This window comes from Drosophila mauritiana, chromosome 2R (assembly GCF_004382145.1).
Source record: "Drosophila mauritiana strain mau12 chromosome 2R, ASM438214v1, whole genome shotgun sequence".
NCBI lineage: Eukaryota > Metazoa > Arthropoda > Insecta > Diptera > Drosophilidae > Drosophila > Drosophila mauritiana.
This window is the reverse complement of record NC_046668.1, coordinates 5,175,453-5,201,148: the sequence shown is the minus strand read 5'-3', so window position 1 is coordinate 5,201,148 and position 25,696 is coordinate 5,175,453. Positions and strand designations below refer to the sequence as shown.

The following is a 25,696-nucleotide window of genomic DNA, read 5'->3' as shown; positions in this document are numbered from 1 at the left end:
TGCAATATGGTATGAATCATTTAGACAAACAAGGTATGGTTTGTTTTCACATTTTTTAGTGTCGTTCTTACAAGTCAGTTAAATAATCATATTGATAGGAAGCTATATCGGCTTACTGACTCAATTCGTACATGATGTGGGAGAGCACTCCGCTAGCCTCCACATTGCTAAAGGCCACATTGGCCAGGCGTGACTCATAGCGTTTCAGGCTTTTCTTGGCCGTAGACGAGTAGGTGACCAGGTTGCGTATAATGAGCGCCGCTGTCAGACGGATGCTCTTGGTGACTGGACCCTCATTCTCGTCCATCAGCTCTTTAGCGTTCGTGTAATCAGACGTGTGCCGGTTCATAGCTTGCATTGCAGCGCTGCCAACGACTGGAACCGCTGAAGCAGGACCCGAAGGTGAACCACTAGGAGCGCCTCCCGCCAATCGTTGGGCTTGACCCTCGTTGCGCACTATGGTCACGGGAGCCTGGGCTGGCGCCACATTGTGAATCCCAGTTGCCAAGCGACGTTGCACACTGGCGCGCAAGTTCTCCGTGGTCAGGTGCCGGTCAATCAGATGCGTCATCAATGAGTATCGTTTGCGCGCTCTGTTGTCGCAGAAGTTGGGTCCGCTGCCCCACTGACAATAAATGTCGGCGTCAGAATCAAGGTGATCCGGACAGTGGACACTGCACACGTGGTACTGAAGCTCGTTAAGAGACTTGAATTTCTTGCGGGGACAGTTTCTCCAGTCGCAGATGTACAACCAATTTGCATCCACGGGCATGGGAGAGGGCGAGGGGTTGGCATTCGGGCCAGGAGCAGCGTAGACGCTCTGACTGACAACCAAAGAACTGCTGCTGGGACCTGTAGTTACGACAGCAGGTGGGACTGTCGTCTGTGCTACTACCTCTGATTCCGCTGGCTTGGCCTCGCTGGTTGCTAAGACAACTGGTTTGCCGCCTTCCGTTGAATCACTAGTTCCTGACGTCGTTACCACAACAGCCTGGGTGACTGGTGGCTTGGGGCTAGACACTTGCGCAGGCTGTGGCTGCACCGGCTTTTTTGCGAGGAGAGTTACTGTCGGTGGAACTGGAACAGGTGCTATTTTCGGTTTGGTCACTTCAATCTAAAATAATATATTAAAATATTTGTTTTAGTCATAAATCACTCAAAATAATAGCTTTTAACGCCTTCAATTATTTTTACCATACATCTGTTGCCTATTTAAACAGATCCTGTAAAACCAACCCGTCACTTAAGTGGTGAAAATGCGATGGAGACATTTACAAATGGGGAATGTGAATGTGATGCGATTTATGGGATTTAGAACGGCATGGGCATATACAATCTTGTACAGCGTGTGCTTCTCCAGAATCTGCATGCTTAATATCAAATTCTAGCTTTCTTCCACCTGTTACATACTTTTCAATGACCCTTTTATAATCCTACATATAATTTCAAAAAGAAATAATTGTTTAATTTCGCCCCAGTTCCCAACTTACTGCCGGCATGGTTATCTTCTGTTGGATAATGGATGGATGATGTTGCTGCTGCTGGTCCAACACAGATCGAATTTGCTGTTGCTGCTGAAGAGCAACGCCTCCAACGATAGCCGTGCTGGAAGGTGACTGAGTGATGATCGTCTGCGAGTTAAGCTGGCTTTGCTGCAGGGGAGCCGCTGTGGCCGGAGTCTGGGTAATTAGCGTGGTCTCCTTGATTCCGCCCAGAATCACCTGCCTCTTTTCCCCACCAACCGTACCGCCAACAGTTGAAGTCGGAGTGGAGGGGCCGGAGATTATGTGTTGCTGGATGATAGACTGATGTTGCTGGAGCTGCGGAATGGGCAATGAAGCGCCCGGCTTAGCGGCAACTAATCGCTGCTGGGGTGCTAATTGCGGCGAAACGAGCTGCGGCTGGGGTTGAGGCTGGTGAAGCTTAATAGTAGCCGGGATCTGGTTTAGCTGCGACAGCAGTGATGGCGACATTTGGCCAGCACCCAACGCCGGAACTGGTCGCTGGGGTGCGATAAAGATTTGCTGCTGGGGGGTAGAAGTACGCGGTTGCGCCAGTTGCGGAGCTGTGGTGGTGGTAACCAGGACCTGCTGCCCCTGCGCCGTTGTCATTATCATTTTCTGAGTGCCAGCCACGTTCGCAGCAGAGACTCCTCCTGGCTGCTGCAGGATTATTATGGTCTTCGTTTGTTGTTGCGGTGTTTGCGTCACCAGCAGAGTGGGTGGGGCCGACTGCGTGGATGTCGGAATAGTCGGCTGCGTTTGCTGGGCCACAAGATACGTCTGGCCTTGCTGATTGGTGGCCAGAACATACTGCGTCTGCGGAGCTGGTGTGGAATCCATTGCAGTCTTGGGCTGCAGGATCACCGGCACAGTTTGCAAGCCCTGATCCGTCTTTATGGTGGCCGTGGTGGCAAGTTTCAGTTGGGGATGCGGGGCTGGAGAAACCACATTGCTGCCGGGGAAAACAAGTTGACGTTGGGTCGGTTGCACTTTAGCCGGAATGAGTTGAAGCTGCTGTGACTGTTGCGATTGCTGCTGGCTTTGATCCTGACTTGGTTTGGCCAGAGGTGGAACATCATCCATATCCTCATCCTCCAGAATGGATGCCGCCAGATCCGCATAGAGATTGGCTGCATTTTTCGAGGGAGTCACCTGGGTTTCTTCCTTGCCGCCAGAAGATGAGCTGCTGGAACTGCTGGCAGCGGCATCTAAAGCCAGACGCTTATTCTGCTCCTCGTCAATGGTTAATTTTCGTTTGGCAGCTGCCGATGCAATGATGAGAGTGCGCCCGCTGGCATCTTTCGTCACTACGTTTGCGCCACTCAATGGAGCGAGAGGTGGCGGGGCCGAGTCAGTGATTGGCTTTTTTTCGATGGCCATCTGGGGGTGCAACGGTTTAATGGTGGTCTGACCCACCTTCACCGGTGTGTGCTGCATCAGCGGGTTGTTCACGAAGGCGCTTATAGCTGTTGAGGTTACCTTGATAGGCTGGGTAGCATTTGTGCCCGAAGCCGTGGTAGCCACAAGGGCTGGCGGCTGCGGCGTCTGAGCTTGGGCCTTCTGCTTCTGTTGGCGTTCAGTTACCTTGTTGGCCAACAAGCTTTTGATGAGCGAGGAGCTTGGGGGAGGCGTGACTGCAGAAGAAACGCTTTCCTCAGACGACACTTCCGTTTGTACAGGATCACTAGATGGTTGCTTGGGCAATATTGGCGTGTCTTTTTTAACAGGAACAATGCTGGGGGTGGGTCTCTGTTGCATGGCTAGCGGCTGAGCTCGCATCCTAATGCCTACGTAGTACGTCCCAGGCAGCTCTATTCCGTCCAGGTGCCGTACAATTACTGGTCCCACCGACTGGTTAAATATAAGCCGCACTAGACGAGGAAACTGCATGTGATTAACCACTGAAAGCTTACCCGCCTTCTGACAATGCGATAAATATATTCTGTATAGTTCCGCTTGTTCCACACGGAGATCGTTACCGTGCCCAGCCCGTTCATACGTGGCTCCCAGCCAAGCCAGCGCGTACTGTTCGTCTTCGTGTGTAAAACTCTGGGAGGCGGAGGGCAGACTGGGAAGGGTAACGGTGGCAGCGATTGGTGGCAATTGTACCTGCGGCAGACTGGGTACAGGCAAATTAACCTGTGGCAGACTGGGCATTGGCAGACCGGGAAGAGCTGTAACCAAGGGCGTTTGCTCTCCGTGAGGCAGAAGCACTTGCGTCTGGGCGGGCGTAGGCGTGGGCAAAACTGCTGGCGGTTTAACAGCGACTTGCAGCGAAGTTGGAAGTGTAGTCAGGGAAGTGGCACCTGGAGCATGAATGGCGGGCATGTTCTGAGCCAGCGAGGCAGCCATGTTTCCAGGGAAAACCTCTACCACACGCATCAGTATGCAACCGCCTGTGCCATATGACTGAGCCTCCACTGTAATAAGGGTCACCAGCAAATCTATTAGGCCACGCACTTGCATCAGCATCGAACATGGCCGAGCGCCAAGACCACTTAGTGCGTAAACTGCCTCCAGCGTAAAGATAATCATCATGACGTCGGTAAGCGAGAGGAGCAACATGGCTCGCTGGTAAAAGTCCAGGCCAAGGCAACGATTGATGTGCTGCGAATTGCCCTCTCGGCCACACAACTTGTAGAGTATCTCCAGACAGCTCATGATCACCGCGCGGTCGTTTGAGTCAATACCCTCGCAGAGGGTAGCTAAAAGATTCCGCGACAGCTCGTCAGTGGTGGGGTCTAGCAGCTCGAATTGTTGAGCCAGGTTTCCAGCGGTCTCGAGGGCCTGGATGTGGATGTTGCCTAGAACAAGCGAAACGTGTTTAAGTTATTTTCTTTTAAATTGATAAAGAATACAATAGTAAATTTCCTTGCAGTGTATTGTTACTTCGTACATTCAAGGCGTTATACTTACTCCATCGTACATTTGCTCCCATGACCAAATAACGCCACAAAGTGCGGTTGGAAGCCAGGAGTGCATGATTCTCCTGATGAAAGCTGAGTGTACGGACTAGCTGGACAATCTGAAGTACTCGCTGTCCCATGCGCTCATCAGTCCCGTAGCTCCGGCGCAGATTAAGGAAGTGCAACTCGTCGCAGGCCGCCAGCAGTTCACTTCGAGCGGCAGAGTTCTCACCGTCCTCCTTGCTTATCAGACCGTTGTCCACCCAAGCCTGCTCATCGGTGTAGAGCTCTAGGACCTGTGGCTTGTCGTGCAGCAGGTCGCGCCAGAAACTGAGCTGCGAATGGTGTCGAACCTCGGCGTAAATGTGCTGGAACAACTGGCGCATTGTGAAGTCAGCGTAGACGCCGAGGTGAGCAAGCAGCACATCAAGCAGTTTGGGGCACTCGGACAACTGTAGGGTGTGGCGCGCCTCGTTGGCCATAAGTGTGCACACGTTAATGGCGAAGTCCTGCTCATTGGGCAGGGGGGAAAGCAGAGACAACAGCAGCTTCTCGTAGCTGCTGTGTCGGTGCAGCTGCGTGGACATCTTGTACTGACGGCGTCGTTCCACATTAACAGAGTGCTGACGCTGGTTGTAGGCCATTGGCACCGCCGGCAACGTAGAGTGCGCTGAACCAAAGATGCTGCCTAGGCCACCACCGGCGCCAGCCAAAAAACGAGATCGCGAGCGTCCACCGCCCATTTCTACGTTCTCAATAGCCGCCTCCAGAGCCTCCATCTTGTCTGGATCCTCGCCAAAGAAGTTCAACCGTTCGTACTTGTCCAGATAGCGTCTGTAGATGTGCTTGATACTAGCCGTTCCGTTAACGCAGCGCTCCCGCAATGTATCCATGGCACTGTACACCTCGTCCCACTCGTCCCGCATGGTCACCTTATTAAAGCCGCCTCGTTCGGTTACCTCGTTGTACAGCTTGTACAGGTCGACATGCTTACCGCTTATCCTGGCGGGCTGTGTCAATGGAGTGCTATTTGGGCAGAGGGAAAGTGGGTCAGGGCATCTCAAAATACAAAGGAGCCGTGTCAAACTCACCCGCGTCGTTCGTGAAACTGCTGCAGGTCCCTCCAGAACTCCTCCGGAGGTGACGCCGGCATCTCCTCGACCTTCTCCGGCATGATCTGTAACTGGGCGGGATTCTTGGCGCGAAGCGGAGTCGCTGTGGCCGCAATCTTGCCCGGCGTCTGTGGATCGCCCGGCTGAGTGGCGCTGTTTACGGCGGCAGCAGGCAGCGACTGAAGCAGCACCCGTACGTTGTCGATGGTGGTGGCGCTCATGATTGGATCCTTTTGTGTGGTGGCATGGATGGGAAACACTTAACACATGATATTCTAATAGTAAGACACGCAGATGCTAATTAAAATTATTTAAAATATTCAACAAAAATTACAACGCGACGCTGACGCGGTACAACAGAGTTGCATTCACTAGCAGGGCTGTCAACAATTGGCCCGTATATCGATATGAAGTATCGATGTCTTTCATTATTTTATATGTATTTATATTCATATTTTATTTTATTTACTGTCTTCTTTTCATAACTCCAAAAACAGCATCAAATCTACATTGGCTCAATAATGAAACGTAATCTGTTCTTAACTCCATCAGAATTTACCGTTCGTGGTTCAAAGTTGAAACATATCTCTCTCTCTCTTGCTGATTGAAATCTTTAGAGAACTAGTAAGCTGCCAGTTTGCTTCAGTTTTAAGCTGAATAATGTTATGAAACTGAACTTTGCATTACATTTAGTAACTCTTATTCAAACGAATTAGGCATTTAAGGCCAAAATTCATTAGAGCCCATTAGAGAATTTCATTAGAAATTTGGAAGAAAAAACCGTTATGAGTAGGGTTTTACTAGTTTACTAATATCGAATACTTACAATCGATTGGTTTGGCTACACTGTGCACACATGTGCGCTGGAACAAACTTCGTAGTTGGGTAACATTTAAGTTGGACAAAACATTAAAACAAAGAGATGTCAGTGCGTGCGATGGGAGTACTGGGCCAGGCGTGCCGCCTCGGTCGCTGTGCCCAAGTGTTGAGGCAGAGTCACCGATCCGCCCCAGCAGCGTTCAATATCGCCCTTGGATCGCAGCATTCGCCGGGTGGTAAGCCCTGCATTCGAGCAACCGGCTCCCCGGAGGGATTCTAATGTTTACATAACACTTATCTTTCTACTTGCAGCTCTCTCGCTCCGTCGCTACTCCACTGAAACCAAGCAGGCATCGGGGACAGTGGTGGACAAGCATGAGTTCCAGGCAGAGACGCGCCAGCTACTGGACATTGTGGCTCGTTCCTTATACTCCGACCACGAGGTCTTTGTGCGCGAGCTTATTTCGAATGCAAGCGATGCGCTAGAGAAATTTCGGTACACCTCGTTGAGTGCTGGAGGCGAGAATCTGGCTGGAAAGGACCGTCCTCTGGAGATTCGTATCACCACCGACAAGCCACTGATGCAGCTAATCATCCAGGACACGGGCATCGGCATGACCAAGGAGGAGCTGGTCAGTAACCTGGGCACTATCGCACGCAGCGGATCAAAGAAGTTCCTGGAGCAGATGAAGGAGACCCAGCAGGGAGCCAGCTCGGAGGCATCCTCGAACATTATTGGTCAGTTCGGCGTGGGCTTTTACTCTTCCTTCATTGTCGCCAACAAGGTAGAGGTGTTCACGAGGGCGGCTGTGCCTGATGCTCCCGGACTGCGTTGGTCCACGGATGGCAGTGGAACCTACGAGATCGAGGAGGTGCCTGACGTTGAGTTGGGAACGCGAATCGTGCTTCATTTAAAGACCGATTGCCGTGAATATGCGGACGAAGAGAGGATCAAGGCGGTGATCAAGAAATACAGCAACTTTGTTGGCTCACCCATCTTGCTAAACGGAAAGCAGGCCAATGAGATCAAGCCTCTGTGGCTTCTTGAGCCTCAAAGCATCAGCAAGGAGCAGCACCATGACTTCTATCGGTTCATTAGCAATAGCTTTGATGTCCCGCGCTTCACCCTACACTACAATGCTGACGTACCCTTGAGCATCCATGCGCTGCTGTACTTCCCCGAGGGAAAGCCTGGTTTGTTCGAGATGTCTCGGGACGGAAACACCGGTGTGGCTCTCTACACCCGCAAGGTGCTTATTCAATCCAAGACAGAGCATCTGCTGCCCAAGTGGCTGCGCTTTGTAAAGGGTGTTGTCGACTCTGAGGACATTCCACTCAACCTGAGTCGCGAGCTGCTCCAGAACAGCAGCCTGATTCGCAAACTGTCCAGTGTGATTTCCACCCGCGTGATCCGTTTCCTCCAAGAGCGCTCCAAGAAGCAGCCAGAGGAGTACGAGGCCTTCTACCGCGACTATGGGCTCTTCCTGAAGGAGGGAATTGTAACATCCAGCGACGCCTCCGAAAAAGAAGAAATCGCTAAACTTCTGCGTTTCGAATCCTCCAAGTCGGAGACCGCCAGTGGGCGCATGTCGCTGGAGGAGTACTACAACGCCGTTCCCGCAGAACAGCAGAATATTTACTACTTAGCAGCACCCAACCGCGTTCTTGCCGAGTCCTCGCCCTACTACGAGAGTCTGAAGAAGCGCAACGAGCTGGTGCTCTTCTGTTACGAACCCTATGATGAGCTGGTGCTCATGCAGCTGGGCAAGTTCAAAAGCAAAAAACTCGTATCCGTGGAGAAGGAGATGCGCGAAGAGTCCAAGGAGACAACAACGACCGCCGACTTTGGCGAGGGCAGTCTGCTGCGCTCAGAGCTCGACGCTTTGATTCCTTGGTTGGAGGAGGAGCTCAAGGGGCAGGTTATTAAAGTAAAAGCCACCACTCGTCTAGACACCCATCCCTGTGTAATCACTGTTGAGGAAATGGCTGCCGCTCGCCACTTTATTCGCACCCAGAGTCACCAGGTCCCAGAACAGAATCGATTTGCCCTGCTTCAACCAGAACTGGAGATAAACCCAAAGTGAGTCCTGCTGGTCACCTTCCTTTCGTTGCTTTCTTATTTTGCATTTTTCCTTACCTTAGGCACCCCATCATCAAGAAGCTTAACAAGCTCCGTGAGAGCGACAAGGATCTGGCCCAACTTATCGCCAAGCAGCTCTTCGCAAACGCAATGGTGGGTGCCGGTTTGGCTGAGGATCCCCGCATGCTGCTAACCAACATGAACACTCTGCTTTCGCGGGCCCTGGAGAAATACTAGAGTGCGCCGTAAAAGGAACAGTGTAGATCTACCGACTATGTAATATTAATTTCTATAATTAATTTGATAAAACGTGTTGAAATAGTTTTAAATATGTATAATTAAACGTTTTAAATATTTTAATTCCAGAAATTAAGAGAATTATAATTTTTTCGGGTTTTATTTCAACTTAGTGTCCACAAAAATGGCATTTTATACAAAGTGTTTTTGCATAAATGTATTCTTTGTTGCAAAGCTCAATAAAAACCGCTATTTCTAAAATAGTTTAAATAAAATAAGAAATTGTTACATTATACTAAAAAAACAAACATTTTCTGAGCTATTTTGATAAAAGGTAAACCTTTCTTGGGCCCATTTAGTTCGAGCAATTGAATTTTTCTATGGTACAAATATATATTTTCCATACAAGTTCATGGAAAAATTGACCAAGCTATCAGAAATATAAAATATTAATTTTGATTTGCCTATGCTTTTCAATTTCGAGCATCCTTTCGGTGTTCGGTGTGAAAGCAATGGTTCAATTGTATTGGCTCTAGTGGGAACATTGTTAGTGCATTTTGTCTTCCACCACGTGGCAACGCTGGCTCAAACTATCGCCGAAAATCCGCCCCCGTGACTAACGTTTATAAAAGCAAAGCAAAATAACTCGTTGGTGTTCAGTATCCGATCCGCGCTTTTAAGCAGCAGCCAGCAGTAACCCGAAGAGGCCACAGAGCAGCGAATTGCTTTTAATTAGATTTCTAATCACGTGAGTGAAAAAGCAGTCAAAAGATAGGCGGTCATGTGAGGCTAGCCCTGCGGAAAAGTTTCGGGCCTGCGATAAAACATGCTGCTGCGACAACTTGAATTTGAACAGAGTTCAAACAGAAAAAAAATTGTACAATATTTTCTGCCACGACATGCACACACACACACAGGCAAGCCAATGGCAATGAGATTCCTCGTGAGTGTGCGTTTTCCGCGTTGAGCAATGGGAAATGGACAAGGAGCACAGGCATCTTCAGAACGTGCACAAATTGCCGTTTTCATTTTCAGCCTGGAAAACCAGGTTTTTAACAACTGTGTGTACGTGTGTAATTTTCCAGACCGTTGTCATTGCCAATTGGACTTACTATCCGTGATGTGTGCCCGTTCTGTCATGCGCTCACTCTCGCGCGCACACAAGCACATGACAGCACGCACATACACACAGGTCACACTCCACACAAGCGCAGTTCAATAATACGACGAGTGGCCTCTCGCTCATTCTCACTCTCTCTTGCTGCTCTCTCCCAGTTTTCGTCGTTGGCTACTCGCTCCGACTTGCCCACTCGCGATTAAAAAGTATATTTAAGAATATTCCGTGAGCGGCCACTCGCAATTCGTTCGTCGTCGCAGCAGCATTGGTCGCAGAGCAGCGTAAAACCCCACGTATATAGCACATATATTGTACATATAATAAAAATACTTTGTTTCGACTTTAAGCAACGCATACATATAACGAGCGCGCATAACATTCAGATTCAGCCGTGCAAAACGCCGAACAAAAACTATAGTGCAATCACCACAGCAGCAGCAAAACGAACTAAAATTTCGATTTTTGATCATTTGTAGCCTAAAAAACACACAACAAACAAAGCAAAATGTCTTCTGAAGTGAGCAGCGACAACCCCATCTATGGCCCCTTCTTCGGAGTTATGGGAGCCGCCTCCGCCATCATCTTCTCGGGTAAGTTTGAATCTGACTAGAATAAGGATGCCATGCCCGTGCTGTGAAAAATCGAACATTTGTGTGGCGTAAAAGGTAGAAGAAGAAGAGCAAATGCGGGGATAAGCGTGTGGGCGTACGGTCTTCTGTAGGTGGTAGTAACGGGAAATAGCGGCAAGTGTACGAAAACGGTGTACGGACACGGGCTTACTCACACATAGGGATCAAGGTGCTCAAATGCCTGCGCGTGACAAGCAGAATATCCAAAACTCTTTGGATTGGTAAACTCGATTTTGAAACGAATAGTATTCCCCCTTTTTTACAACGTGAAGAATTAGCAATTTTAATTTCGCAGTGGCCAAGTTGAAAAAAGAAATTTCGCTTTTTCAACATGCTAAAAACGGCATTACTCATACACACTCATGTGAGCGCATCGCTCTCATGAGCGCTGCGCACTCTCTCGGACTCGATGCCATTGAGCGCGTGTGTGTGAGAGCGAGCAAAGTTACTGTTTTTGGTGAAGTTTATGAAGCGCGCTTTCCTTTTCTCACAACAGTCACAAGACCGTGGGGAAGTGTTGCCATATTAAAGTTTTTTCTGTTCATCTTATTGGTTAGAGCTTGGGCAAACAATGGACTAGAAACCCTATAGAAGAACATAAAAACCCTCGCTTTTCCTCTTTGTAAACCCAATTAACTGGCAACTTAAGATTCAATATTTATTCTTCTATTATTCGTTGTCGGGAATCGCATGCCAAAGAAATCCATTTAAAGGACAACATATTTTTGTTAAGGTGCGAAAGTACATTCCTATCGATATCTTCTCAAGCCCAATTAGCAGACAACTTATGACCCAATGTAAATGATCGTCGGTAATCACATGCCCAAATCGTTGGGTGCATGATCAATCGACTTTTTAGCCCACATCACATGGTTAGCTGACGATCTTTTCAGTGGCTTATCAAGACCACTCATTCTCAGTTACCTTACTGATAAGTGGCTTATTTACCAATTCAGTTGGCCATGATAAGATAGCAAGTTCCCAAGCGATTGTCGCAAGACGAACTTATAGCATTATAAGAAAAAAAAACAGCGAGCACGCGCTGCTGCTTATGAGAGCCCAGTTTAGGCTACCCCCACACCGCTTTCCATCAAATTGTGACGCAATTCTTATGTCATGTTACCCTGTAATGTCTTGTGATTTGCGCTAAAAACCATACACCCGACATTTTAATTTGATAGTAAGCAATGAGGTTTCCTATGGTGTTTACCTGGCCCATTATCATCACCCAATGAGTAAAGTTATCTGAGTTAAAGACTGCTTATGCAATTAGAGTCAACAACATAAATCAATTTCCAGCTTTTATCAGCGCTAACTGGCCTGCTGATCTGGCAACGCCGCTTGACGATCACATGAGTGCCGACGAATGAGAGTTCCAGTTACTTATCTCTCCAGCTCTCACTCTCTTTCAGCTGGCAAATGCATTTGTCTTTTTCGATGACAGATGCGATGACTGAGTCACTGCACTGCGAACAATGGGCGTTGCTTTCAGCTGCGCTTTATCAGCACTTGTCGCCAGTTGAAATGCTGGCCCACATCCTTGCTTCGCACTGGGCTAAAAATACCCAAATGCCACGAAAATCCTTCACACAATGACATTCAGCTCCTCTAGCACACTCGAGGACGCACACACTCGCACACACTCGTTTGCCTGCGCAATCGCAGTAGCGGCAATAGTAGCAGATATACATAGAATGGTAGTTGGGCTAGTAAATTATGTAAAGGCGGTTATGCTAACGCATAATTTGCTGCCACATGTGATGAGTTTTCATCATATCGGCACATGCCACATTGGCCAGGCCCCACCATTGTAATCCCCGACTTTAACGAGCGCACACATTGACTCGGCAACTGGGATGCTGCTGTGTGAGTGAGCTCATGCCTTTCATTCGTATTGCATTTTAATCAATGAACGGCCAAGCTCCACATACTAGACACCCTGTTTCCATGGTACAGCCTAGAATACAGTGGGCGCTTATCTTATCTTATTTTCCGTTTCCCGTTCAAATTCTTCTCGCTCGCAGGAGAGATTAGAAAAACAAACACACCTGCAGCGCTACACATTTGTCCGACGTGCACTTATTTCTGACTACAACCTGTCTCATCCAAAAAGCTCGCCACTATTTGCATTGCTCGCAGTTCCCTTTGATTTCTGCTCACTCAACTGTGACGCCTTCGATTTGTTTTTGTTTTGCTTGGTTTTTTTCGGTGCTGTGTTTTTTGCCAGCCACAGTCTCTTGCTATCTCCCCGTTTTATAATTATCTTCGGATGTGCTGGCATTTGTTGTTGTTCTCTTCCTCTTTCGGCCGATTATTTGCTATATTGTTTAAATTTCAACGCCCACAGAAGCGTCTGCGATGCCGTCTGTTTCTTGATAAATGCCTTGTACTGGTGTGTGTGTGTGTGCGATAACTTAAAATGCACAGCAGCTCTACGGGCAGTTAAAAGGCGAAACAAGTCAATGCCATTTCGGCACTTTCAAATAATTTTTTGTGATTTGAATGCGGCGCCAATAATGCCGAAAAATCATCAATGGCACAGTAGTCAATACAACGATATAAACAAATAGTACGGAAATTCTAAACGATGAGTTCCACTTTTCTGTTGTGTTTTGAAAGAAACCTTATGCCAAAGAATTCTTTCCTACTAATCAATATAATACGATGTACATATAGTCTAGGAAAACCACGTGGTGTAAGCAATCTGAGAAAGTACTGGGTCAACAGCCTATGTTAGGCTTTCAATGCTGAATAAATGTTTATAATGTTAATGCCATTTCACGCAATTCGGGCCACAAACGCACAGAATATTTCTGCACTTGTGCTTGAGAGGAATCTGCTTTTTTGAGGATGTGTTCGTGCTTTTGTGACGACAACCTCGACCTCATAGATTTTTGTCTGTGCTGGTGCTAGGCGCGTAGATATATCTCTTGTGGCTCTAACCAATTGCTTGTTCAAGTTCATTCTGGTTTTTATCATGGGCATTTCCCATGATTTTCCTGTTTAGTGACGTAGATAGTCGGCAGCCCACATTGATCAAGAGCAGAACAGTCCATAAGTTATGGTGATTATTGGAAGATTCGATTCGGCGGTGCGCTTTACGTGTTCCAGAAGTGCGCTGATGTCTTCCAAATCGAATACCAGCAATTCTTGGCTCGAGGCGGAAAGTAAGTAATTAACATCGAATCACATGACTCGGTGGATATCTGCTCTCCCGCTCCGCCAGCTTTGAATACACCCATATATCTGACACTCAGCTGAGTTGGTGGTGTGCGTGCGGCTTAATTCGATTTATTAGTCTCTCACGAACACACTGACGTTCAGTTGACCGTCACATGAAACTGGTTTTGTACTTCAATTAATGCCCCATCGATACACAAAATGAGTTGAATCTCTCGCCACTGGGTTACCCTGCCCACCTGCCTGCTCCATAGACACCGATCCGAGTCCAGCTGGCCCCCCCTCGGAAACCTGTCGTTTATACTATGTACTTCAGCTCGGCCTTATCAATATTTGCCTGACTTTTCGAGAGAGCGAGTAATAAAACCCGCCGATTTGCGGGGAGAGGCGATTTGGAATGTGAGCGGAGCGAGTTTTATTGCTCTCCAGCTGAAACTCAACTCTGGGCGATGAGTGGCACTTTTGCGGGTGTGGGGGAACTTTGGGTTTTTTTTTTTTATGAAACAAACAACGTCAGTTAAAAGCGATCATGTGACTGCGAACTGTTACGCCCGCGGCCAAAGTTGGAGCAAGGGTATCCAAACTTATTCGGTTGGCCAGCGCTGGAATGGCTGACAAATCGAAGAGTTACATCATAATGTTTAATGTTCTGGCATAATTAGAGAATCGAGCTTGAGGTTAAATATGGCAATGGGCGATTTGTACATGTTTTAATTAATACCCTTTAAGTTTGTAACTTATGCATATAAGAAATATTCCTTGATATTGTATTTAGATGTAGATATGGGATAAATCCTGGGTCAAATTACTAGAAAATTGCCACATTAATATGTTTGTGATCGAAAAGCTTTCCCAAAACTAATTTTTATGTATTTGATTTTCTTATTCAGCCCTGGGCGCTGCTTATGGCACTGCTAAGTCTGGTACCGGTATTGCTGCCATGTCAGTGATGCGGCCTGAACTGATCATGAAATCCATCATTCCTGTGGTCATGGCGGGTATCATTGCCATTTACGGTCTGGTGGTGGCTGTGCTTATTGCCGGCGCGCTGGAAGAGCCCTCAAAGTACTCACTATACAGGTAATTATCGATTGACTACTACCCTGTACGATTCAACTTACTAACTATGTCAATGTCCAGGGGCTTCATTCACTTGGGAGCCGGTCTGGCGGTGGGCTTCTCTGGCCTGGCAGCTGGTTTTGCGATCGGCATTGTGGGAGACGCCGGTGTCCGTGGCACAGCACAGCAGCCTAGACTGTTCGTGGGCATGATCCTGATTCTCATTTTCGCTGAAGTGTTGGGTCTCTACGGCTTGATTGTCGCCATTTACCTGTACACGAAATAAATCAATCAATGCAAACACACAACAACAAATAGACAAACGGCGCCCAGCAGTCAACAGCAGCCTCATCAACATCAGCGGCAGCTTCAAGAGGAGCAGGTAAAATTGTGTCAAGCCAACGAGCAACGTGCAACATGCAACTTCCAACAAGCAAAAACCACAACAGTGCGTGTGCGGTGCAATCTCGGCGTGGACCGTTTGTACATAGGGAGAACAACCAAAACCAGTCCTGCTGGACTGCAGGATCTCCGCCACGCACTGCCCATTGGTGGCCGCCGATTTGCACCTGTTGCTCAGTTTACCTCGATTCGCTGGCGCGTGGTTTAGCTTAGTTATTTTCCGTTCAAAATCAGTCTTAAACACGAGGAAAACAATTTGCAATTAAGTTCATAAAGATGTAATAATTATGATTTTTGCTATATCAAGAAATCCTGCTCTTTTACTTTTTATTTTGCGCTCCACAATTTTGTGTGCTCTTTGTTATTTGTTTTTTCCATTATTATTATTAAATAATGTTTAGTGTATATGTAAAGTTCGTTAAACAAAAAGAAAAAATTGTAAAGAAATCAACAACCAACAATTGTCAGAAGAAACTTTGTACATTTGCATTGCGCCTGACGCGGCTGCAACCAATTCAGATCAACAAATTTAGCGAAAGGGCCAAAACAACAAACAAACAAGCAGCAACCACAACATCAATGCTACCGCCCGATGCCATCCGGTGCGGCAACGTACCGCTCTCGTCCGATTGCCGCTGTTTGGGCGCGCCCCGCCCCCAACTTTGGTGGGAGGGGCGGAAGCCCAGTACAGTGGTGCCTCTGGATGTCGGACGGCAAGCGGACGCTTGGCAATACTTTATCGTCAACTGCGAAAACCAACTACATGCAATCATTCACACACACACACACACAAAACCAACACACACACACATACAAAATGTAACTAAGTCCTATGTTTATTTTTAATTATTGTTCAATTCTAAGAATAATATATTAAAAATTAATAATAATAAATTATATATATAATTATGATTTTTTGTGATAAGAACAGATGGTAATGCAAACAATTACGGTATTGATATACATAATATATACAGAATATATATATATATAAACGAGAACAAGAAATCATAAACAATTATACATATTAACACGAGAAAGTTGTTATAAAACGTACGAAACAATACAAATCAAGTGAATGAATGTAATGCGACAAACTAAAAAATACTGCAAATCAACAACCACAACACACAATTTTTCCGCTGTTATTGTATAGTAATGAAAATATTATATATATAAATATATATTATGTATAAAATATTAACAAGAAATTGTAGTAGCAAAATTATAAACCAACAAACAAGAATACCCACAACAAAAGTCGTGCAAGCAGAACCCAAAAACCGTAGACGAATGTTGCAAATGAAACTCATACCAACAACAACCGCATTAGCAACACGAAATCTACCAGAAAAATCCAACAAAAAAAATTGTAAAATCCCAACAAATTAGAAGTTATAAGCAGCAACTTCGGAACCGAACCCAACAACACCCGATCAACATGTATAGTGGCATTAGGCAAATAACAATTAATTTGTAGGGGAGCCACGCAAGCCGAACGACCCGGTCCCGAGGAGGATGCACATTCCACCGCCCGTTGGACGCCGATGCATTCGTGATGCTGAGAATGCGGAGGAGCTCAACCTGTGCGGAGGCGCTGAATTCCCGGGACCCGAATCGCTCGGCTTGCTTCCACAAGGAAGCGACCACAACAGAAATGCACAAAACACACCTGCATAAACCACTTGTGCTCACAATCAATCAGCAATTGTATATAAGCATGTGACGTTGCCTGTCAATCACAGATTCCCCCATCCGACACCGAATGATGATGCAGCGTCAGTGTTACGTTCCCATCGGAAGACGGTGGGGGAAACTAATTAACTCGATTGCTAGCTTAAGCTTAAGGAACTCACGGAGCAAGTGTTGAATAGTCCGTTTATTATTGTTACGCGTACCCCCAACAATTGTGTCACGAATTCATATTGTTATTTGTTTAAGTTGCATGCACCCACAACATAGACATACCTATACATGTATCCAGTGGTGAGGTTTTAGAAACTGTAACTGTGTATTCGAAACAACTTATAAAGCAAGTAAACAACCATCAAAAACAGACATTGTATGAAATAAATTGTAATTTCTAATTTCCAAAAAGAAAAGTGTATTTTTTATGGGAGGGTTTATCAAAGGCCTTGGTTCATTTATTCTGTGGGCTCAGAAAAATAATAAAAAGCCCTCATTAAGTATTTGAAAATCAGCTTTATTAACGCTAATATTACGCAATCCTGGAAAAATGTTCGAAGGAATCTCTTCTGACCCCATAAGGTGTATCATTTTACGGTCACTAGTAGAGTTGAACAATGTTTGTCCGCCTGTCTGTCCGTTTGTATTGACAGCATCATTAAGTTTATATATCTTGATAAGGATCGCCAAGTCACATACTTAACCCCAAAATTTTAGTGTTTACGGGCATTCATACGGACAAACAGATGGACCCGGCCAAATAACCTAGGATAGTGATGCTGATCAAGAAAATTTATACTATAAAGGAATAAAGCTTATAGGTCGAAAACGATTTTTTCTGGCCAAACTTACTAAAGGATCGTATCCTAGATCCCATTTACGCTACGATTAAAGTATAGGGTATAATAAAACCAACAAAGTAATAGTGGGTGGGAACATTAGTAATCATCGTCGAACTAATTGTTTATTTTACCAATAGCGATCTCTGTTGTTTGATTAAAAACATATTATGAATCGATTTAATAAGTAATAGAAAGGAAGGTTCACCAGTCGTAGTCAGTAACAAAATGAAACTCGCGTTACTGGTTTTGCTGGGCAGCTGTTTCATTGGGCAATTGGTAAATGTTGTGGAGTTTGGTAGAATACTTATTGGCTTCTTTATTTCGCCAGACGAAGACCCAGTTGGTTTACAAGCTTAAGAAAATCGAGTGTCTGGTTAATCGGACGCGAGTGAGCAACGTGTCTTGCCATGTGAAGGCGGTCAATTGGAATCTGGCAGTGGTGAATATGGAGTGCTTCATGATTATGCCTCTGCTTAACCCAATCGTAAGGCATAGTAACGAATTCTTCAAGAGATCCGACTTAAAGCTGTTGTTTCGCAGATCCGATTGCAAGTTTTTACAAAAGACTACAGTAACCAGTACAAACCATTCTTAGTTGACGTTAGAATCCGAATTTGCGAGGTGATCGAGAGGAGAAACTTCATACCGTATGGCGTGATATTATGGAAGTTATTTAAGCGTTACACGAATGTTAACCACTCCTGCCCTTTTTCGGTATTTTGCATGTGGACTGTGTCATCCTGATCTGATTGTCCTTAATCATTTTCCAACTGCAGGGCCAACTTATAGCTCGTGACGGTTTTCTGGATACTAGCCTTCTGCCGCCGTTTCCTCAAGGATTTTACCAATTCAGCTTGGTAGTTACGGACACTGATTATGTAGGCACAATGAAGTTCTTCCTCCAGGCCATGGAACAGATAAAAAGCAAGAAGACCCCTAGTTCCTCCTAATGCTATCTAAACTTGGTCCTCAATTAGAGATTTCTTTACGTTTTATACACATATTTACATATGGGAGTAATATAATTTACATTTCACAAAAAAATTGTATCAATATGTTAAGCCAAATCTTTCAAATAAATACAACCCAATAATTAGTATTACACTTGTTAAAAGGTAATTAGCTGATATGTAGTGCCCCAAAATAGTTATAGATTTTATCTTTATAGTCCATGTGATTTTCACTCAGCATTTTGTGTCCACTTAAAAAATATTATTTAGCATAACTAAGCATTTGCCTTAATGTTACTCCGATTCTAGGCGTTGCATACTAGATTATTGTGTGTTGAGACACATTCATCTCCAATTAGTACTGAAATAATTGTGACGATTAATAGAAGCGATAGCCAGAAATGTATTACAAATAATTTAACTAGTTAATAGATAAGCTTGTAATATGTATGTGTCGCATTACGAATGTATTTTGACCACTGTACGTGTCCGTCACATTATTAACATGGTTTGACCACTGCGCTTGCAAGACGCAGCTGCGCAATGGTTTGGTATATTGTGAGGTCATTCTTAGAATTTGACTACAACCTAGAATATGACTGGCGCCAAAGTACCGTTACGAGTGAGGCGACGGCGTTGTCGCGCTGTCGCCAAGTGTAGTCCAGCTAGCGTGTGTAAAGGATAGATCGATGCGTAGAAAATACGATCAGTTGCATACAGGCGATCGCGCACGCCGGTTGGAATTCGCTTTACTCGGAAAGTTTATTTGCCAACATGAAAGATCAGGCGCAAGAAAGGCCAACGCTTGACATATGTATAGTGGTCTGCATATTTATTATTTATGTTACATACATATACTCAGAATCACTGTGAGCAGGCAGTTCATATAGTAAGTATAGTGCTTGCAGATGCTGTGATTGTCCGATTCGAACAAGTGAAAGGAATTGCATACATAGACTTAAAATAAAATACATATATGGTTCAGGAGAAGGAGTGCTAAAGACAAAGAGTAAAAATTTGAAAAGACCTTAGTCTGATGGGTCTTTTGTTTAAAGATCCATATTACAAACGCGTATTGATTGCCACCTAATTCAACCCAGTGCACCGTTCAAAAGTTATTAAAAAAACTAGATTTCGAGGATTTTTCCTAAATGAACATTTTTGTGTACATCAAATTTCAAAAGATGGATCTTAGTCAGATTTTTGCAACGTAATGAAGGAAAAATTTGCTAACATAAAAAGTATATAGAGTATCTGTAGTATATTCATGATCAGTAGCAATATTTTGTCCAAATATTTATAGGTACTCACTTCAGGGGTTTATGAAGGTACCCTCGTTCTCATTAGGCATACTTTATTTTTTCGACTATGTTAAACTTCGGTTTTAATTTGATCAATTTCTTACAACTATATCATATAACTCACATTTTATATAAATATATATAATGTACTTGAAATTGGTAGTATTAAATTATTAGGTAATCAAAGCAAAAGAAATCCTAACTTTGACATTTTCGGGAAAAGATCGTTTTTTGTCAATGATAATTTTAAATTTTAAAATTGATAAAAAAAAATTGATACTCTTCCGGAAAAATATGAAAATATTAGAAAAGAAATCAAACTTTTGTTTGTTTTGATCAAAAAGATTCGGTTCCACTAGTTTTTCGGATACCATGCTTACTTTCCGATTTTTATGAATATGTTAAAAGAATTTGCATTTCATTGTTAAAATGTATACAAATATCAATTATCTTACTATAAATTCGTTGCTAGATATATTAAGTTGGTTTATTTTGGAAAATGCATTGCCAAAATAGTTGTTATGTAGTGTTTGTTTTTTGGAACAAATATTAAATTTTTGTGTCCTGATAACCTTTGAATGTGGATACTTGGACAATGGTGTTATAGAGGGCTTCGTTTAAAAATAATCGTTAGTCCTGTGTCCGAGAAAATAGGGGGATAAATAAGCGCAGCAGCATGCTATCAAGCAATATATATGTATACATCACTTGCCTGTATCATATCCTGTAAAAACGATAGGTATTTGGAATATCAAACATGCAAGTCGATTTCAATTTATTAAATTGACACAAGAACAATTGGAGATACAATATTTATAGAAAATAGTCCTCAACGATTTAGTCCTTTAAAGCGAATAGAATATCAAAAAAATGGGGTGTAATTAAACGCTCCTTTTGAGCAAGAACGGCTCCATTTCCAATTCCAATTTTTAGGTTACCAAAGCGTGTGCTCCATTTTTGTATTATCCTTTAAATTCCTTGTATTACGCGAGAATTCGATATTTAAACTACAAGCTGGAAAGTTTTTTGCCCAATATAAGCACGTTAGTTATAGCGGTAGGAACTATGTATATCCTTTGATTAGGTCACCATCGAATAGTCCCCGAAAATAAACGAAATAAAACTACGTATATAGCATAATACTTGATTTTTTTTTATATTTTTTCATTTCTCAGCGCATTACATGATCTTGGTTTTCAGAATCGGTTTGAGTCCACTTGTACATACTATGTTGTGTATATAGAGTTCTATAATATATTGTATATAATTCTTTTGATTACATTAGTTACAATCGAAGCAAGATCTCTGCTGTTGTTGCTGTGTACCGCCTTAGATTTGGCCAGAACTGAATCCAAAATCAAACCTCGCAATATAAATACTTCTCCTGTATACGTTCGTATGTGTACGCCTGCTAATTACCATAATTATGTATGTGTCGCATTACGAATGTATTTTGACCACTGTACGTGTCTGTCATATTATTAGCATGGTTTGACCACTGTGCTTGCCAGACGCAGCTGCGCAATAAGTTTGGTATATTGTGAGGACATTCTTAGAATTTGACTACAACGTAGAATATGACTGGCGCCAAGGTACCGTTACGAGTGAGGCGACAGCGTTGTCGCGCTGTCGCCAAGTGTAGTCCAGCTAGCGTGTGTAAAGGATAGATCGATGCGTAGAAAATACGATCAGTTGCATACAGACAGTCGCGCACGCCGGTTGGAATTCGCTTCACTCTAAACGTTTATTTGCTAATATGGAAGACCAGGAGCAAGAAAATGCCAACGCTGCGACATCAGAAGTGGGATCTGCTTTGCCTACAAATATCACCGATGCATACCTGGCAGCTTTACAAGTGCAAAACAACAACCTAATGGAGATCATCAAAAATATGCAGACACCAAAGGCATCGGCAACTGATGAAAACGGAAAACACATAATTCTCCCAAAGTTTCATCCGGAGGGACCTGGTGCAGATGCCTCAGCTTGGTGTACAACAGTGGATCTTATTTTTGCTGATAAAATGCCCGAAGGTAGCAGCCTGATGATAACTTTAAGTAAGGCGCTAGAGGGAAGTGCATCACAATGGCTGTCCCAAATATGCTTTCCGGGCATCACATGGCCACAATTTAAAGAACTCTTCGTTCAACGCTTCGTTGGCATCGAAACGTCTGCTGCCACAATGATGAAAATTTTGAACGGGCGACCAAAGTCTGGAGAAAGTTACACCGAATATGGAAGCCGAATCGTCACTTTATTCATGTCCAAATTTAAATCTATTGATCTGGAGGAAATTGCTGTTTCACTTACTCTGGCTCACATGGCACAAACTGATGACAAATTGTCGCGCTGGGTTTTTACAAACAATATTAAAACTCGAAATGACATGCAACAACAACTACAAGCGCACACTTTTAAAAAGCGGAACCTTGATGACGTATCTACAACAGGCCCGGAGCGTAAAAAGACTAAGTATCTCTCTGAAGTGAAATGCAATTATTGCGGAAAGACTGGACATAAATATGCTGAATGTCGTGCTCGGCAGAGGTCACAAAATCAAGGAAGAAGTCACAACGGAAGTTCAACGCAAGGATCAAAAGACCGATCAACAGTCAAGTGTTTCAAATGCGACGAGCTTGGGCACTTCGCATCCGCCTGCCCAAAAGGACGATCACGAGGAAATAACCAAGGAACAGAGAAACGTGTTGACATCTGTACTGTGGCTTCACCATCAGGAATAGTAAGAAGTTCAACCGGTGAGTCTGTTCCATTTTGCTTCGACTCCGGCGCTGAATGTTCCTTGGTTAAGGAAAGCGTCGCCGATAAATTTAGTGGCAAAAGAATTAATAATATTGTAAAACTGAACGGCATATGTAATGATTCAATATGTAGCACTCAACAACTATTATGTAATATAAATATTGATCAATGTTATTTTGAGATTTTGTTACATGTTATAATGGATAAGTATTTGAAATATGACGTACTAATTGGTCGTGAAATTTTAGGCCAGGGCTTTGGCGTAACCATGGACGCTGACAACTTTCAAATTTACACAACCAAAAGAGTAGAATCGTTAGTAACTATCAATTATGAAGAAGTAATAGAATCAAATCATGAACTTGATGATCTTGATAAGACAGCCTTGAAAAAAATTCTAAAATGTTTTTCAGATTGGTTTATTGATGGAATACCAAAGACTAGGGTCACCACAGGGCAGTTGGAAATTAGATTAATAGATCAGCAAAAGACAGTACAACGGCGGCCATATAGGCTTAGTGAAGAAGAGAAAAGCAAAGTGCGGGGTAAAGTTGATGAATTACTAAAAGCTAAGATTATTCGGCCAAGCTGTTCACCTTTCGCTAGTCCCATGATGCTAGTCAAAAAAAAGAATGGCACCGATCGACTGTGTGTGGACTATCGCATGCTAAATGAAAACACAGTGGCTGACAAGTATCCATTGCCCCTCATCTCAGACCAAATTGCTAGGCTTCGGGGTACTAAATATTTTTCGTGCATAGATATGGCAAGCGGCTTTTATCAAATTCCAGTCCATGAGGACTCAATTGAACGAACAGCGTTTGTAACGCCAGAGGGTCAATACGAGTTCTTGACAATGCCGTTTGGTTTGAAAAACGCACCATCTGTTTTCCAGCGGGCTATAATGAAGGCCCTAGGAGATTTAGCTTACACTTATGCAATTGTGTATATTGATGATGTTCTCATAATAGCAGAAAGCAAAGAAGATGCGCTGATTAGATTGCAGAGAGTGTTGGAGACATTAAGTAAGGCTGGATTTTCATTTAATGTCACTAAGTGCTCCTTTCTCACCACAAAAATAGAGTATCTCGGATTTGAAATAAGCAACGGAGAAGTCAGGCCAAATTCACGGAAAATTCAAGCTTTAAAAGCATTACCATCACCCCAAAATGTCTCACAGCTAAGACAATTCATTGGTTTAGCCACATATTTTCGTCAATTTGTGTTAAATTTCTCCCAAACACTTAAACCTCTGTATCTTCTCACATCTATGAAAAACACTGACTTTGTTTGGTTACCAGTGCATGAACAGGTGCGAATAAAAATAATAACTATATTGACCCAGACGCCAGTTTTAATCATATTCGATCCGCAATACCAAATAGAGCTGCATACTGACGCAAGTTGTATTGGGTATGGAGCGATCCTGTTACATAAAATTGACAATAAACCTCATGTTGTAGAGTATTACAGTAAGTGTACGTCTCCCGCCGAATCTAAATACCATTCATACGAACTGGAGACGTTAGCAGTGGTAAATGCTATAAAACACTTCCGGCATTATTTACAGGGACGTAAATTTGTAGTATATACTGACTGTAATTCTTTAAAGGCCAGCCGTACAAAACTAGATTTAACACCGAGGGTGCATAGATGGTGGGCGTTTTTACAGGCATTTGATTTCGAAATAGAGTATAGAAAAGGCGAGCGAATGGCGCACGTGGATTTTCTCTCTCGAAATCCAGTGCTTGAACAACAGAAAGGTATGAATAAGATTTCAGAGTTACGAATCAATTTGACCGAGGTATCTGATAACTGGTTGGTTTCAGAACAACAGCGAGATACTGAGATACAAGATATAATTGTAAAGTTAAAAAATAATGAGTTCCCAGGAAATCTGGATAAAACATATGAATTGCGAAAGGGAATACTTCATAGAAAAATTCAGCGAAATAGTAAGACCAAATGTTTGCCGGTAATACCAAGGGGTTTTCGATGGGCCGTCATAAATCACGTCCATGAATCCATTATGCATCTTGGATGGGAAAAGACGCTGGACAAAGTCTATTGTTATTACTGGTTCGAAAATATGTCTAAATATGTGCGTAGATTCGTAGAAAATTGCATTACATGTAAAGTTTCTAAGCCACTAGCGGGAAAAGTGCAGGCTGAGCTGCATCCTATTTCTAAAATAGAAATACCGTGGCATACGATACATATTGACATCACAGGCAAATTGAGTGGCAAAAATGATTTGAAGGAATATGTCATCGTCCTTATAGATGCCTTCACCAAGTTTGTTTATTTTCATCACACACTAAATATAGATTCTGATAGCTGTATTAAGGCTGTCAAATCAGCCGTGTCCTTGTTTGGTTTACCCACTCGAATTATAGCAGATCAAGGACGTAGTTTCGCAAGTAAAAGCTTTCGCGATTTTTGCTCCTCTCAAAAAATTAATCTACATTTAATTGCTACGGGTGCAAGTAGAGCAAACGGTCAGGTAGAACGTGTCATGAGTACCCTGAAAGGTATGCTAACGGCTGTCGAGTCTAGTCAGAGATCATGGCAGGATGCGTTGGCTGAAGTGCAGCTAGCTATGAATTGCACGATTAATCGTGTGACTAAGTTTAGCCCTTTGGAATTATTGATTGGTAAAGAAGCTCGACCTTTTGGCTTGTTGCCGCTAAACGAAGATAACGATGATGAGGTAGACAAAGAAAATTTAAGAAAGGAGGCTAAAAAGAACATGAAAACTCAAGCAGAATACGATAAAGATAGGTTTGATAAAAATAAGGCTAAGATAGTACATTTCAAAGTGGGTGATCACGTTTTGCTCAAAAACGAAGAACGTCATCAAATTAAACTCGATCCTAAATTTAAAGGGCCATTTGAGATAATTGAAGTATTGGATGGAGATAGATATACGCTAAAATCTTTAACATGTAAACGAACATATAAGTATTCTCATGAATGTTTAAGAGCAATTCCAAATAATCAAATACACGATGAGTTATGTAAAGACAGGGACAGCACGATAGGAGTTGTGTCTGTTGCCCAATAGAGAAACTGAAGACCGCACCATAGCAGAAGAGACTTGTTATGGCGGGGGTC

At 43.8% G+C, this 25,696-nt stretch overlaps 4 protein-coding genes across 6 annotated transcripts; 3 read left to right on the top strand and 1 right to left on the bottom strand.

Annotated features, from left to right (window-relative positions):
• Positions 1-34: 34 nt before the first annotated feature.
• Positions 35-5,896, bottom strand: LOC117137206 (AT-rich interactive domain-containing protein 2). Its single transcript, XM_033298560.1, has 4 exons — positions 5,500-5,896; positions 4,419-5,434; positions 1,491-4,306; positions 35-1,114 (listed from the first exon to the last, which is right to left on the bottom strand). The coding sequence occupies exons 1-4, from the start codon at positions 5,739-5,741 to the stop codon at positions 113-115; spliced, it is 5,076 nt and encodes a 1,691-aa protein (XP_033154451.1). The 5' UTR covers positions 5,742-5,896; the 3' UTR covers positions 35-112.
• A 456-nt stretch (positions 5,897-6,352) lies between these two features.
• Positions 6,353-8,750, top strand: LOC117137207 (heat shock protein 75 kDa, mitochondrial). The gene is made up of 3 exons (XM_033298561.1): positions 6,353-6,575; positions 6,652-8,419; positions 8,482-8,750. Exons 1-3 carry the CDS (start codon positions 6,443-6,445, stop codon positions 8,654-8,656), a joined length of 2,076 nt encoding a protein of 691 aa, XP_033154452.1. The 5' UTR covers positions 6,353-6,442; the 3' UTR covers positions 8,657-8,750.
• A 548-nt stretch (positions 8,751-9,298) lies between these two features.
• LOC117137209 (V-type proton ATPase 16 kDa proteolipid subunit) lies at positions 9,299-15,819 on the top strand. 3 transcript variants are annotated; one of them, XM_033298563.1, is made up of 4 exons: positions 9,299-9,404; positions 10,250-10,363; positions 14,473-14,662; positions 14,723-15,819. In XM_033298563.1, exons 2-4 carry the CDS (start codon positions 10,279-10,281, stop codon positions 14,925-14,927), a joined length of 480 nt encoding a protein of 159 aa, XP_033154454.1. In that variant the 5' UTR covers positions 9,299-9,404; positions 10,250-10,278; the 3' UTR covers positions 14,928-15,819. The 3 variants fall into 3 exon arrangements, with proteins under 3 accessions (XP_033154454.1, XP_033154455.1, XP_033154456.1); XM_033298564.1 differs by lacking the exon at positions 9,299-9,404 and adding an exon at positions 9,979-10,066; XM_033298565.1 differs by lacking the exon at positions 9,299-9,404 and adding an exon at positions 10,069-10,084.
• Positions 15,820-17,796: 1,977 nt separating this feature from the next.
• Positions 17,797-18,648, top strand: LOC117138452. Its single transcript, XM_033300575.1, has 4 exons — positions 17,797-17,847; positions 17,900-18,055; positions 18,112-18,285; positions 18,348-18,648. The coding sequence occupies exons 1-4, from the start codon at positions 17,797-17,799 to the stop codon at positions 18,519-18,521; spliced, it is 555 nt and encodes a 184-aa protein (XP_033156466.1). The 3' UTR covers positions 18,522-18,648.
• The last annotated feature ends 7,048 nt before the right edge of the window (positions 18,649-25,696 follow it).